Source organism: Carcharodon carcharias, chromosome 11 (assembly GCF_017639515.1).
Source record: "Carcharodon carcharias isolate sCarCar2 chromosome 11, sCarCar2.pri, whole genome shotgun sequence".
Taxonomy (NCBI): domain Eukaryota; kingdom Metazoa; phylum Chordata; class Chondrichthyes; order Lamniformes; family Lamnidae; genus Carcharodon; species Carcharodon carcharias.
The window spans coordinates 159,284,588-159,300,714 of record NC_054477.1 but is presented as its reverse complement, the minus strand read 5'-3'; the positions used below and the strand labels follow the sequence as shown (position 1 = coordinate 159,300,714).

Sequence of the window (16,127 nt, the reverse complement as noted above, 5' to 3'; positions counted from 1 at the left end):
AAAAATATTCCAAAGTTAAGCCATGAACCACAACAGATGGCAACTTGTTGACAAGCACAACATTGCAGTCTTCCAAGGTACATATAAATGATTCACTCAAGGGCTGAATTCCACAGATGAGCAACATTGGAAATAGGATCACAGTTAGAACAACTGTCCCACTGTTTCAGTAATACTGAATTTCAAGCGCTGGATAACCTGAGAATTAAAGTAGCTTTCATAACTTCACATCCCACTGAGGCTAAAGCAACAGGACAATAATTTGAAGGGCAGGTGGTCACATAAGGGTTCGGGGTGAATAACTTTCAGAGGTATGGTAAACTGGGAATACAATACATGGGATTGGGAAGAAATTAGTTTGCAGTAACTATGAGCCAACAGAAATTAACAGAGGTAAGGTTTGCACATGAAGACTGTTTGAATACAGTGAATAATACCTGTGCTAGTGCTTGTATAACACATGCAGCTGACGCACACTTTCAGAACCCTGATTTTTCTGCCAATTAGAAATATAAAGTGCCCCTGCCAAAAACAGGCGACAGTGCACCGGAGACAGCAGGGACCTAATTTCCATGGTTCTTCCAAGGTGCTACCAGAATTTTCCATTTTTGATATAAACCTGAAATACAAAACCATCTCTGCTTTTCACAGGTGCTGCTATATATTTCCAGCATATTTTCGTTTTTAAAAACAAAAGAATTGGATATTTGGACTTGCATGAAAATCTGACGGAATGAAGATGATGATTTGCACTCATTCATCATGGGTTTGGCTTTCTGGTGAGCAGAGTGTTTTGTCGGATATACGGCAATGATTTGGTGTCATTGATTACAGGAGCTAAGCACAAGTAGCAGAGTTAGAAAGTTAGCTGCTAACTACTTCCAAACCAAACACCGCATCATGTGGCAGGATTCTTTTAAATTAATTAAATTAACTTAAATGAAATATTACTGTCAAAAGAGACATGCCATTGAAGCTCTTCATCTTGTACTGACCAGAATCATAAGAATACCAAATTAAAAAGGGAACACCAATCTATTGTATGAGAAGAGTGTGACTAGTTGGCAAATTGACTGACTAGTCAAGGTGTTGCCATGGCGAATGCAGCAGGGAAGTTATCCCCAAGTGAAATAAATCATATTCAATTAAAACTACCTAATTAATGTGTGCGTATCTGGTATAATCTGCAGATTACAGCCAAAATACTGCCAAATTGTATAGAAACCGGCATTGCGCATTCTACTTAATTCCCTCAATCGCAAATGTAAAATGACATGATGAATGCCAAGGGCTGCCCTGAATCTAGGATCCCTTCCCGTGGTACAACAGCACAAACAGTTTTTTATGTTGAGATCACCAAGGGGCATAGATATCTGAACAAAATATCAGTGAAGCTTCTTTGATGGTGCTTGAAACATGTTGCCTTTCTTGCCCTTCCAGGTTTATTTTAAACTTTTTTCATTGACTGTGAGCATCAGTAGCAAGGCCAGCATTTGTTTCTCATCTCCAATTGTCCTTGAGGTGGTCGTGGTAAGCCACCTTCTTGAATTGCTGCAGTTTATCTGGTGCAGGTACCTCCACAATGCTGTTAGGAAGGGAGTTCTAGGATTTTGACCTTAACAACAGTGAAGGAACGGCGATATAGCTCCAAGTCAGGATGGTGTGTGAGAGAAACATGCATGCTGTGGTGTTCCCATGTGTCTGCTGCTCTTGTCCTTCTAGGTAAAGGTTGTAGGTTTGGAAGGTGCTGTTAAAGGAGTCTTGGTGAGTTGCTGCAATGCATCTTGTAGATGGTACACAGCTGCCACTGTGTCGGCAGTGGTGGAGTGAGTGAATGAATGTTTAAGATGGTGGAAGGGATGTTGATCAAGCGTTTCATTGTATTCTTGCTAAGAGATGGACAGGCAATCACTCAAGTTAGCTTTGAAACTAACTTTCAAGAGGTCCTAGAGTTTGGACTACAGGCCCTTACTCAGCAATGTTTGCGTTTCCATTGAGGCAGTGTCTTACGAATTTGCTAAACGTATTACGAATTTAACTGAAGAAAATCTGAGATTAGATTTATTGGGGTATTAAATTTTGTAAAAATGGATTTGACCAAGATAGATAACTTACTGCGAAGCAATTTAAAAATCACTGAATGCACCATACTCACGGTTTTGTAACATCTGCATGATGTGTTCTTTTATCAGCGGAAGCACTACTTTACCGCCGAGGCCACAGGCTATCCTGTCCAGAGCACTTTCACCAGCAACAGCATTGCTAAGTTAAAACAAAAAGAGAAAATAAACTTACTAGTGCCTTGTATAGCTTTAGCAAAACTTCCCTATTTTTATGCTCCATTCCCTTTGAAATAAGGGCCAACATTCTATTTGCTTCCCTATTTCCTGCTGAACTTGTAAGCTAACTTTTTGTGATTGGTGCACAAGGAATTCAAATCCATCTGTGCTGCAGCTTTCTGCAGTCTTTCTCTATTTAAATAATCTTCAGCTCTTCTATTCTTCCTGCCAAAGTGCATAACCTCACATTTTCCCACATTATATTCCATCTGCAATTTTTTTGCCCACTCACTTAACCTGTCTATATCCCTCTGTAGACTCCTAGTGTCATCCTCACCACTTGCCTTCCCATCTATTGTTGTGTCATTTGCAAGCTTGGCTATATTGCATTCACTTCCCTTATCCAAGTCATTAACAGCTTATTATAAATAATTGTAGCACTAGCACTGGTCCCTGAGGCACCACTAGTTACAGGTTGCCATTCCGAAAATGCCCCCCTTATCCCAACTTTCTGTCCTTAATTAGTTAGCCAATCCTCTATTCATGCTAACATACTACCCCCAACACCATGGGCTTTTATCTTATTAAGCAGCCTTATGTATGATACCTTATAGAACGCCTTTTGGAAATCCAAATGTATTACATCTACTGGTTCCCTTTTATCTATTCTGCTTGTTACCTCCTCAAAGAATTCTAATAAATTTGTCAGGCATGATTTCCCCATCATGAAGCCATGCTGATTTCTGCTTGATTATATTATGTATTTCTAAATATCTCGCTATTACATCCTTTATAACAGACTAAAATTTTCTCAATGACAGATGTTAAGCTAACTGGCCTGCAGTTACCTGTTTTTTGTTTCCCTCCCTTTTTGAATAAGGGTGTTACATGGACAGTTTTCCAATCCTCAGGGCCTTTTCCAGAATCTAAGGATTCTTGGAAGATTATTACCAGTGCATCCACTATCTCTGTAGCTACTTCCTTAATATCCTAGGTTGCAACCCATCAGGTCCAGGGGACTTATCTGCCTTAAGCCCTATTAGTTTACTGAGTATTTTCTCTCTAGTGATAGTTACTGTATTTATTTCCTGCACCCCCTCCCATTTTGCCCCTTGATTATTTAGTATTTTGGAATGCTATTAGCATCTTCTACCGTTAAGGCTGATGCAAAGTATTTATTCAAATCCTCTGCTATTTCCTGGTTCCCCATTATTATTTCCCCAGCCTCATTCTCTAAGGGGCCTACATTCACTTTTGCCTCTCTCTTCCTTTTTATATATTTAAAGAAGCTCTAACTGTCTGTTTTATATTACTTGCTAGTTTACCCTCAAAGTTCATTTTTCTCTTTTTTTTTTGGATCATCTTTTGTTGGTTTTTAAAACTTTGCCAATCCTCTGGCTTACCATAATCTTTGCCACATTGTATGTTTTTTCTTTCAATATGATACTATCCTTAACTTCCTTGGTTAACCATGGTTGGTTTATCCCCTTCCTATAGTCCTTCTTCCTCACTGGGATATATCTTTGTTGAGAGTCATGAACTATTTTCTTAAACATCTGCCATTGTTCATCAACTGTCTTTTCTGCTAAACTTCTTTCCCAGTCCACTCCAGCCAACTCTGCCCTCATTCCTTTGTAATTACCCTTATTTAAGTTTAGCACAGTTGTTTCCGACCCAAGTTTCTCACTCAAACTGAATGCTAAATTCTACCATGTTATGGTTACTGTTCCCTAGGGGGTCTTTTACTCCTGAGATCATTTATTAAACCTGCTTCACTACACATTACCAGATCCAAAACAGCCTGAACCCTGGTTGGACCCACAACATATTGTTCTAGGGAACTGTCCCGAATACATTCTTGCTCGTGGCTACCTCTGCCAATTTGATTTTCCCAATCTACAAAATGATTAAAGTCACCCATGATTAATGTACTGCCCTTTCTACATGCCCTCTATCTCCTGTTATTTGGAGAGGGGATGGGAGGAGAGGGCGACCAAGCGGGAGGGGAGGGACAGGGAGTGAGAGTGGTGGTGGTGGTGGTGGTGGGTGGGTGTGGGGGGGAAGAGAGAGAGAGAGAGAGGCTGAGGGCACAGCTGCCTATGGTGGAGTGATTAAAATTGGGGATGTGCAAGTGGCCAGATTGGAGATGCACAGAGATCCCGGAGGCTTGTAGGACCAGAGGAGCTTTCAGAGATGGGGATGGAAGGATTTGAAAACAAGGATGAGAATTTCAAAATTGAGACAGTGCTGCACTGGAAGCCAATTTAGGTCAGTGGCCACAAGGGGGTGAACAGGACTTGTTTGTGTTTGGATATGGGCAGCAGATTAGGACAAAGTACTGAAATGTGAGAGACCAGCCAGGAGAGCTCAAGTGCAAAATTATTTCAAAATGTTGTTTCCATGATAACTTCTAACTCTTGCACATCATGACTGATCTATCCAAGGTACATGAGCTGATCCACAACTCCAGTAAATAGAGCAAACAGATGAAGATGTGGGGCACTGATTGTAACTTGAGATTTTTTTGAGGTGGGGTTGGAGTCGGATAGGTTTTTCCTGTACACTTTCTGGTAACCAGTTAAGAAGGAATCAACAGCAATGACAGCCTGGAAGCCAGCTACCTATCTCGCTTAATCACTACAGGGTGCATAACCTCAGAGATAAGAACAAAAGCATTACTGTTCACAGTAACAATTAAAATTAATGAGCTTCTCAATTGGTAATAGCACTATTTTGCAATATAGTCAGCTATCTCTTCTGAAATCAAACGTAACAGAACTTCAAGAGATTTTGCACTTCTTTCTCAAATGAATAATTTTTTTCACCCTGGAGGACATTCACTGCAGTGGAATCCATTTATCTAACCCCAGGAAAGAATTAAATTAGTCACACAGAGAATAAACAATCTTAGTACTTTATTTTTAATTAAACCTGCCCAGTGCAAATCATTAATTGATCGGATTTTATGTGACGCTGTTAAAGATAAATTGGGCAAGAAATACAGCTTCCTTGGTAATCATTTGATTTAAACTCCTGTGTCTTTCCATTACAAGCTAATTTTTATTAAATGTGAATTACCTGTCAAAGTCATCATCTTCAAGTTCATCCGAATTTGACCAGTTTTCATCATTCTCTAAATCTACCATCATTGCCAGCATCTGTGGAACTGAAGAAAAATATTTTGATGTAAAAAAAAATCCAGATATCAGTTATCATCCATTTTAAGAATAAACACCTGTCTTGGAAGTAGACAGAAAAAATAGGGTTCTAGCACATGTATCAGTTCAAAATGTGCTCAATGCCAGTACACCAATCCTGGTGTTAGCTGTAACTTAGCAGGTAGCACACTTATCTCTGAATCAGCGGATTCTGGGTACAAGCCCCACTCCAGGGCATGAGCACAGAAATCAAGGTTGACCAGTGCAATACTGAGGGAGTGCTGCACTGTTGGAGGTGCCGTCCTTCAGATGAGATGTTAAACCAACCTGCGTGGGTAGATATAAAAGATCCCAAAGGTACTATTTTGAAGAATAACTGAGGGTCATTTGTATCCTGGCCAATATGTCTCCCTCAATCAACATCACAAGCAACAGATTATTTGGTTATTGCTGTATGTGGGAGGTTGCTGACCGCAAATTAGTTGCCACATTTCTAAAATGGCAACAGTGACTACGCTTCAAAAAGAACTTCATTGGTTGTAAAGAGCTTTTGAGATATCTGTTGGTCACGCAAAGTGCTGCAGAAATAAAATGGCTTGCATTTATATAACAACTAGGAGAATTTCATCTGGTGTTAAAACAGCAAGTATAGAAATATATTGTTAAAACTGAACCAGCTAAAACCAAGTGTCGGTCTTTCATGCTGTACCTGATGCAGTCCATTCATTTTTAGGCAAAGTATTTGAGTGCCAACTGCAGAACTTCACCCACTGGACACTTATAGTTCATAAGCAAAGCATAACTTTAGTAATATAGCCACCATTTATGCATAAAAAGAACGTGCATCATTTTACTTACAATGCACCCACCCCTAAACACTGTACCAATGATTTATTTTAAATACATCAGTTTTCTTCAAGTATATACTGATAGCTTACCCATTAATGAATTTCTGCGCTTTGGCCAGTCAACAACTTACAAACATTAACATTGCAAAAAAGATTTATATTTAAGCACTAAGCAAACTGAGTTGTAGTATTGGCTGTAGCACCAAAAGGCAGTTTTTTGACCCCTTGAAAATGCAAACAGTTTTCCAGTGGTCTCATTTGGCCACTCCCCCAATGAGGGGAAAGCACTCTCAAAGATGACAAAACAAGTCCTGGTCAAAATGAGGATGCCCTTAATCACACCCTGCCACTGCAATAAGTGACTGGGATTGATTTTACACACAACTCGTGCTATGTATTATCCTCCGCTGACTGCAATTTCCTGGAGAAATATCCCTGCTGAGCTCAGGGGACTGTTTGCTGTTGTTTTGGACACGAAGACAGGGACTCAAATTTAAAACCCAATTCCAGCCCCACCTGCAGCTCCACTGGCCGACACTGTGGTGTCGACATTCACTCCAAGAAATCTGAAATCTATTTTTGAAGTCATTTTTCCTTATTTGATGCAGTATGCAAGCTTTCATCATAAAAAAATGTATAAAATTCTAGTCTTTCCAATGTTTTACTCCTTCTAAAGGACCCTATGCGGCACAACCGATATGCTAGAGTTCCACCATAATCATTAAAATTGTATTGGAACTGGGACATCCATCTTTTTCTCTCGCACTGCAGCAATTGGGACAGATTTGAACCTCATAACAAATGTGCATTTTATATTGTTGCCACAAGGCAATGTGAACACTCAGTGGTATACACTAACTAAAGATGTTACAACCAAAATCTACACTAAGAGACCTGAGCCAGCATACTTAATGATGACTTCTATTTACATAGCACCTCTCACGCACGAAAGCATCACAATGCATTTCACGGGTGTGTTATCAAATAAAGTTCAACACAGTATCATGTGAGAAGATGCTAGGTCAGCTGGCCAAAAGCTTGCTCAAAGTAGTAGGTTTCAAGGAGCACCTTACCAACAGAGACAGAGGTAGAGAGCTTAGGCAAAGAAAAACAGGAATACATAAGAGGCCAGAATTGGTGGAGCACAAAGACCTTGAAGGCTGCTGTGTAGGAAGAGGTCACAGGGAGTGAAGCAGAATATTTCAAGCTGCTGTGGAGTCAAAAACAAGGGGCCAGAGATGCAATATTGTATGCAACAAATATAGCAGGAGGCAGGAGAAACCTCGGAGTGTTGTGCGGCTGCAGAATTCATTCAGGGATTAGAGGTTGAAGCAGAAACTATGTCAACATTCAATATCAGACTGGGTAGGTGGCTGAAGTAAATGGGAACAGAGTAGATAAATGTGATCAAGACTATTTTCTTGTGTGGAATGTAAATGCTGACCAGTTGGGCCAAATGGTTAGTTTCCGTGTTGTAACTTCTAGGTGTAGGATCTGATAAATGCATGAAACCCAAAGCGAGAGGAGTTATGAAATTCCAAGTGGCAGTGCTAACAGTTACTTACTAGCTTGTGATACAATATTGCTGTGTTTTCTCAGCATGGCAGAAGCCGTCTCAGACAAAGTCACAATCACTTCCAGTGCCAGCTGACGCTGCATGTTTTGCAGTCCACTGTCTGCACAGAGCTGTAGATTAAAATAGAGACAAATTAACATTAACTCAACATCATTTTCAAAGGTGATAAAGCAAACAGAAGCAAAACCACTCAGCCACTCGACTAAAATCTAACCAGAAACTAAATAATGCACACAGATAAAGTTACCTGGCATAGACACCAACCATCTCAGAGCCCTTTCCCTACTCCAACGCTGTTAGTGTGTAATTACACCTTTTTCAGATTCAACACTGCACTCACCCACTAGGATTAAAACTATTCTATAATATTTGGAATAGTCATAGAAAATGCTGGAAATACTCAGATCAGGCAGCATTTGTGGAGAGAAGACTTAATGTTTCAAGTCTGTGATGAAAGGTCACAGACCTGAAACATTAGCTCTTTTCTTCTCTCCACAGAAACTGCCTGGCCTGCTGAGTATTTCCAGCATTTTCTGTTTTTAATTTCAGATCCCAGCATTTGCAGTATTTTATATCTGGAAGTGTGTTGGGGAATGGAATCCCTTACACTGATTAAAAAAAGATACAAATACAACACAGCTCTTACATATCCTTCGACAGCACCTTCCAAACCCACGTTCTCTACCTCTTAGAAGGACAAGGGCAGCAGATCATGGGAACATCACCACCTGTAAGTTCCCCTTCATGTCACACACCAGCTTGACTTGGAAATACATCACTGTTCCTGAGTCAAAATCCTGGAACTTCCCCTGCTAACAGCAATACGGGTGTACCCTACACCACACGACCTGCAGCAGTTCAAGGCAGCGGCTCACCACCACCTTCTCAAGAGTAATTAGGGATGGGCAATAAATGCTGGCCTAGCTGGCAATGCTTACATCCCGTGAACAAATAGTTTGTATGTTCATTTCTGTAACATAACACCCTTAAGAGCTTGAGTTTTTCTATAAATGCAAAGCTGAAAGTTCACCTCAAATTAGGGATATATACTCAAAGAGACACTTGTAGAGCTATTGAAGAAGAGCAGGGGAATATGATTAATTGGGTAGCTCTCCAAAGAGTCAGCACAGAGATAATGGATTGAATTGTCTCCTACTGCACTATATAATCCTATAAAAATATTTATACTGAAATACTTAGTTAAAAGAACAGTACCTGGCTGAACTTTAGTCTCAAATTTGACTTTAATCAAGATCAAATCCAAACTGCATTTATCCAGTTAACTTATATAGACAGTTAAACAGGAGAATAAGCACAAAGATAAAAGCAAAATACTGCAGATGCTGGAAATAGGAAACAAAAACATAAAGTGCTGGGAAAACTCAGTAGGTCCAACAGCATCCATGGAAAGAAAAAAAAAGAGCTAACATTGAGTCCCTATGACTCTTCTTCAGAGCTGAAGAAGTCCCTCAAGTCCTTATGACTCTGAAGAGTCATAAGGACTCAAAGAGTTAACTCTTTTTTTTCTTTCCACAGATCCTGTTAAGCCTGCTGAGTTTTCCCAGCATTTTCTGTTTTTGTTTCAGAATAAGGACAAATCTGTGCAATGCTTACCTTGAGGCTTAATGTTAAGGTGGGCTCAAGATGAGGACGTAAATATTTTGGTGCTGTGTCTGCAAGCTCCACCAATGATTTCAGCACCGAATCATCATTTTGATAACAGGAGTCATTGACAGCCTAAATCACAGAACAAAAGATGAGGAATAAAAGAATAGTGCCGCATTAACTAAAACATTTTAAGCTCAACTGAATACTTAAAACATTTTAAGAGACTTTGGCTCATGAAAATCCCCAGAATTAAAAACTCAAATCCAAAATGCATTCCAGCATTTAGAGGTATTCCTCAGTTAACTTATGGCCACTATGGATACCAATACCTCAAAGACATTTAAATGGTTTAATTGTACATCAAAGAACTCTATTTCACAAATTCTGGCCCCTTGTGCATCCCTGTTTTTCAATGCTCCATCACTGATGGCTGTGCCTTCAGTTGCTTGGGTCCTAAGCTCTGGAATTCTCTCCTTAAACCTCGCCATCTCTCTTTTAAGATGCTCTTAAACCTCATCTATTTGACCAAGCTTTTAGTCACTTATCCTAGTACTCCCTATGTAGCCCAGTGTCAAATTTTGTCTGATAACCCTCCTTGGAAGCACCTTGGGACAGTTTATAATTTTAAAATTGTTTAACATAAACATTAAGTGCTATCTATAACTTATATTGCTGCCCACAATGTTAAACAATCATTTATACTGAATTATTCAAAAAAACTCCACTTCTTTAAAAAAATTCACAAGCAATGCAGTATTTTATAAAGAACTTCACTGCAATGATTATAAAGAACTTTACAGCACTGAAACAGACCATTCAGTCCAAAAGGTCTATGTCAGGGTTTATGCCCCACACAAGCCACCTTACCTTCATCTAACCGCTCAGCACATCCATCTATTCCTTTCTTCCTCATGTGTTTATTTAGCTTCCCCTTAAACGTTCTATGTTATTCATTTCAACCACTCCTTGGTAATGAGTTCCATATTCTCACCACTCTCTGGGCAAAGAAGTTTCTCTGAATCCCTGATTAGATTTATTAGTGACTATCTTATAATTATGATTTCTATTTTTGAATTCCCTACAATCGAAAACACCATCTCCATGCCTATCCTTTGAAACCCTGAACGATTCCTTGCAGTAGCCAGTTGCCAAGTTACACAAGCAGAGCTCACCCACAAGCACTTTGGCTAATTATTAAGTGTAAGATTAGACTCCAAGTTCATAAGCTCCGCAATGGACATAATCACTTTTAGGATTTAAAAAGAAATAGAAATGCGCACCTTGATACAATGCAAAGAGTAAAATAATTCCATACCTGTAGGATTCCAGGTAGCATATCGGCAAAGTGCTTTTGAAGAGGAGCATTATTCTCATTAGCCAGCACAAATGCTGCTGCAGCCCTGGCAGCAAGCATTCGAATCTATCAAAAAGAGCAAACAGCATCTTTATGCCAATTTATTAAAATTGCTCGATATGATTTTCCCCTGGATTTGAATCTACTTTCTTCATTGTTTATAATCTACTCCTATGTGGATCTCTAGCAATCCAGTTTTTGAATTTAATGATAATGCATTGAAGGATCCTAATTAAATATAAATAATAAATGGTGGATAAATTCAATCTGAAAAAGGCATTCAAATTTCTGATGAGTTAAGGTCTGAACTTAAGAAATAGGGATGAGAGAGGCCATTCGGCCCCTCAAGCCTGCTCCACCATTTAATAAAATCATGGCTGATCTGATCATGCCCTCAACTCCACTTTCTTTCCTTCCTTCCTACCACCCCTGTAACCCTCAACTCCACTGTGCATCAAAAATCTGTCTAACTCAACCTTAAATATGATCAATGACCCAGCCTCCACTGCTCTCAGAGATAGAGAATTCCAAAGATTAATGACCCTCAGAGAAGAAACTTCTCCCCATCACCATCTTAAACAGGAGACTCCCTTATTCCAAAACAGTGACCCCTAATTCTAGACTTGGCCACAAGGGGAAACATCCTCTCAATATTCACCCTGTTAAGTCCCCTCAGAATCTTGTGTGTTTCAATAAGATCACCTCTCATTCTTCTAAACTCCATTGACTATAGACCCGACTTGCTCAACCTTTTCTCATAAGACAAGCCCTTCATCTCAGGAATCAGCCTAGTAAACGTTATCTGAACTGCTTCCAATGCAAGTATAACCCTCCCTAAGTAAGGAGACCAAAACTGCACACACTACTTTAGATGTGTCCTCATCAATGCTCAGTACAGTTGTAGTAAGGCTTCCCTATTTTTATACTTCATTCCCCTTGCAATAAAGGCCAACATTCCATTTGCTTTCTAATTTACCAATGTACCCACAAGCTAACGCTTTGCGATTCATGTACAAGGACACCCAGATCTCTCTGTACTGCAGCACTTTCTAGTCTCCCTCCATTCAAATATTTTGCTTTTCTATTCTTCCTACCAAAGTTTAGAACCTCATTTTCCCACTAGACTCCATCTGCCAAATTTTTGTCCACTCAATCTGTCTATATCTCTTTGCAGACTCTGTGCCCTTCCCACAACTTGCTTTCCCACCTTTCATTGTATCGTCGACAAATTTGGCTACAATACACTCTGTCCCTTTATCCAAGTCATTCATATGGATTGTAAATAGTTGAGACCCCAGCACGGGTCCCTATGGCACTCCACTAGTTACAGTTTACCAACCTGAAATTGACCCATTTATCCCAAATCTGTTTCCTGTTAGTTATCCACGCTAATATATATCTCCCAACACCATGAGCTATTGTCTTGTGTAGTAGCTTTTACGTGCACCTTATTGAATATTGAGTGCCTTTTGGGAGCAAAAAAAACCCTAAGTGTCAATCAATAATAGTTATTTACTTTTTAAAAACAAAAAGTGGGAAGAAAATATACAAAATATACAGGGACTATGAAAATCAGCAGAAAATGTATATATTCCACTATCCATACTGCTTTCATATTAATTTCACATTAAGAGTAATGAGATTGCTTGTAACAACAAAAGTGTCTTCTGTTTAAGTCATATAATGGTTATTCATTTTATGGGATAAACAACCACACTGTCACTAGTTAATCAGCTTCTTAACCTTCTAAACAGAAATTCAAAGACCTGGGCACTCCTATTATAAAGCACATCTAACAATAGAAAACAGTGCTAACCCATACCGACAGTCCTTACCGTTGAGTTTTCCTGGTCTTGCATGCATTGAAGCAACATTCGCTTGATAACATCAAGATAATGTTGTTGTTGGTTTCCAAAAATTCCTGGGAAATTCCTAAACATTGATGGGTAATAAAGTCAACTCACAGCTCAATACACACAACTGAAAATTAACTGTAAGCAATTAAATATCAATGAACTTCATTATATGTTGTGGTTAGCCTTGCATAAATTCAAACCAGACTGGCCCCATTGCCAGCTCTGTGTGTCATGTAATCATTCCGACCTTTTTGTTCTTTCCTCTTCATCTTTTCCCCATTTCTGCACTCAGTTGAAAACTGATACGTCTCTAACCATATCCAGCTCTGACAGAAGGTCATCAACTTGAAACGTTAACTGTTTCTCTCTCCACAGAGGCTGCCTAGCCTGCTGAGTATTTCCAGCATTTTAGTTCAAGACTGGAAAGAGGTGGAAGTAAAGCTGGAGATGAACTCCCATTTATCTTTCAAGTATAGATATTCATAAAGGTTTCTATTTTAAATGTACCAATATGAGTAACAAGCTGCAGTCTCCACAGGGAATAAAGGCCTAATGAGAACTGATTTGAAATCACATCACAGAAAACTACAGAAACCTGGCAAGCTTTGAGATATCCTGGAGTTTCAAGATGTCAATATTATTTTTGGTACAAGACAGAACAGTCTCACTAATCCACCTGATCTTTAATTTATTCCAGATAATGGAGTCTGTATCAGAAGGAGCAGAACGCAGGGCAAGACTTGTCAAGATCACATTTCTGTAAGTTAATGCTGGGAACAGTATATGCCAGATAGATTAAATCCAGAATCTCAGAAGCATCACCACAGGTTCACTAAGATACGTAATGACCTGAACCAGCAATTTTTAACAATAATTATGGAGTTCAGCTCATTAACTCAATTCATACATGTGTCTGAAATTGTATTAAAACTGATGTGAGTTTTGCCTTCACATTTCACCAAAATAAAGATAATGCCAGTGTAACAAGACAAATTCCAAAATGACATTTGTGCTATTTGGTTTGAAAGTAGGTGGAGAGTAAAAGGAGGGAACGTGTGGGAATGTAAATAATACATTATCTAAAGTGTTAAAACAAAGATGGGTTAACGTCAATTTTCTGCTCATTATTGGAATGCAGCACTTACCAACCTCAGGACTCCAATACTAATTAAAGCATTAGTTTGCAGGTTCTTCATTTCACAATTAACAAACCTCTAAAGTGAAAACCTCTGCATTCTTCAGAATGACCGGAGCAGCCCACTCCCCAAGGGTTATCAAATCTTAAGATGATTAAAGAGGTTTTTGATGGGGTGAGTAGACAGAAACTATTTCTTCTGGTGAGGGAAGTCCACAAGGGGGTTACAACCTTACAACTAGAGCCAGGTTACTCATGGAAATGTCTAGAAGCATTTCCCCACACAAAAGGGAGTGGAAATCTGGAACCCTGTCACCCAAAAAGCTACTGAGACAGGGGCTCAACTGAACATTTCAAAACGGAGATTGATAAGATTTTTGTTGGACAAGAATATTAACCAAGGTGTGCAGATACAGTTAAGATGATACAGATGAAGCCCTGAACTAACTGAATGACAGAATAAGCTCAAGGGGCTGAATGGCCTCCTCCTGTTTCCATGATTATAAGCTAACATTCACAGATTGGCTTAAGAGCCTCAGTCGAACCGTTTCAAAACCGGTTCAGATTTCAGGTCTGATCTGCATTCAGTTTCCTTATTTCTTTAAAATAAGCAAAGTATAATATTGTCAAACAAGTATTTGTAGGAATTCACTGAAGAAGTACTGCAGTAGCCAAAACCAAAGCTATCTAAATGGAACACCATTTTTGAAAAAAAAAAGGTAGAGATCTGGCCCAAGATGCACTGTAACAAGAATAGCTCTAATGTAAGCTCATCAACCTGAAACACTACCTCACTCCCTCTCCAGAGATGCTGCCTGACCTGCTCATCATTTGCAATGTTGTCTGATTTTATTATAGGAATAGTAGTAGGCCATTCAGCCCTTTTTACTACCAGCATAAGGCAGCAACGCTGTTCTTCAGTCTGAGGAAACATCAGTGATATCAGTATTTCAGGTTTTGGGTGGCTGTGCTTCAAAAGCCATGATTGGAGGGTCAGGAGGAGATGGTAATGTAGTGGGAATGTCACTGGCCTAGCAATCCAGAGGCCCTGGATAATGTTCTGGGGACATGGGTTCAAATCCCACCATGGCAGCTGGTGGAATTTAAATTCAGTTATGAAAAATCTGGAATTGAGAGCTAGCCACAGAAATGGCAACCATGAAACTATCATCGATACTTTCCCATATGGTTCACGAATGCCTAATCACTAATGAAATCTGCCAACCTTACCCGGTCTGGCCTAGATGTGACTCCAGATTCACAGCAATGTGGTTGACTCTTAACTGCCCTCTGAAATGGCGTCACAAGGCACTCAGTTCAAGGGTAATTAGGGTTCGGCAACAAATGCTGGCCTTGCCAGCGACGCCCACATCCCATGAAAGAACAAAGAAAAAAAATCTGCAAAATATCAGCTTTATTCAAGAGTTATGCAAGGGAGCTTTAATCAAGCACTTTTTCTACCAGATACATTGCCACATCTGGTGTGATACAGAAACAGGAAGAGGCCATTCAGTCCCCAGAAAGTCCCTCCACTCTACCCACTCTGGATCGATATCCCCGAATACCCTCACCCAATAAAAAGTAAAATGCCGGAAATCTAAAATATTTTTTAAAATGCTGGAAATATTCAGCAGCTCAGGCATCATTCAGGTCACTGACCTTTCATCAATCACAGTTTTCAATTCCACGACTAATGAAACAGCACCTTGTGAAAGTCATGAGCAAAAATAGTCAAAGAGCTTCTCTTTTTCCAAACAGGCAGCAGTTTTTCACATAAATAGCAGCCTCCCACAACGTGCGACAGACAAGAGCTGCTGCAGTTGCATCGCCTGGTCAGCATTCTGAACCAACATAAAATTCACTTGGAATGCAGCAGTAAGGTTCCATATAATATTATTTGTATCAATGTCTCTCCCAGCCAGTATCACAGATAGAAGAGTCAGCCAATAGCTCCTGATTCAGGACCCCTGGTGCAAGCATTAAAGAATTAACTTGCATTTGTTTAGCACTTTCCATATTCACAAAACATCCCAAAGTGCTTTGTAAGCAACATATATTTGTTGAGTAATTGCTGTTGTAATGCAGAGAAATGTAGCAGCAACGTTGTGCACAGCAAGGTCACACGAATAGCAGATTACTGGCAGATAATCTGTTTCATCAATCTTGGTTGAGGAATAAGCATTGCTTGGAACACCAGCGAGAATGCGCCTGCTCTTCTTTGAATTATGCCACTGGGATCTTTTACATCCGCCTGGAGAGCAGGCCGACGTGCAGTTCATGTTTCAACCAAGATGATTCAGCAATCCTAACCAA

The 16,127-nt window shown here is 39.6% G+C and overlaps 1 protein-coding gene across 1 annotated transcript in view; it reads right to left on the bottom strand.

The window, feature by feature from the left end:
* Positions 1-16,127, bottom strand: part of kpnb3 (karyopherin (importin) beta 3) — a 60,104-nt gene that overhangs the window by 26,366 nt on the left and 17,611 nt on the right. The window contains exons 5-10 of the mRNA XM_041199426.1: positions 12,659-12,755; positions 10,785-10,889; positions 9,476-9,598; positions 7,851-7,971; positions 5,358-5,445; positions 2,156-2,262 (exon numbers count right to left, since the gene is read on the bottom strand). Coding sequence (XP_041055360.1) covers positions 2,156-2,262; positions 5,358-5,445; positions 7,851-7,971; positions 9,476-9,598; positions 10,785-10,889; positions 12,659-12,755 — 641 coding nt within the window. The remainder of the gene's footprint in view (positions 1-2,155; positions 2,263-5,357; positions 5,446-7,850; positions 7,972-9,475; positions 9,599-10,784; positions 10,890-12,658; positions 12,756-16,127) is intronic.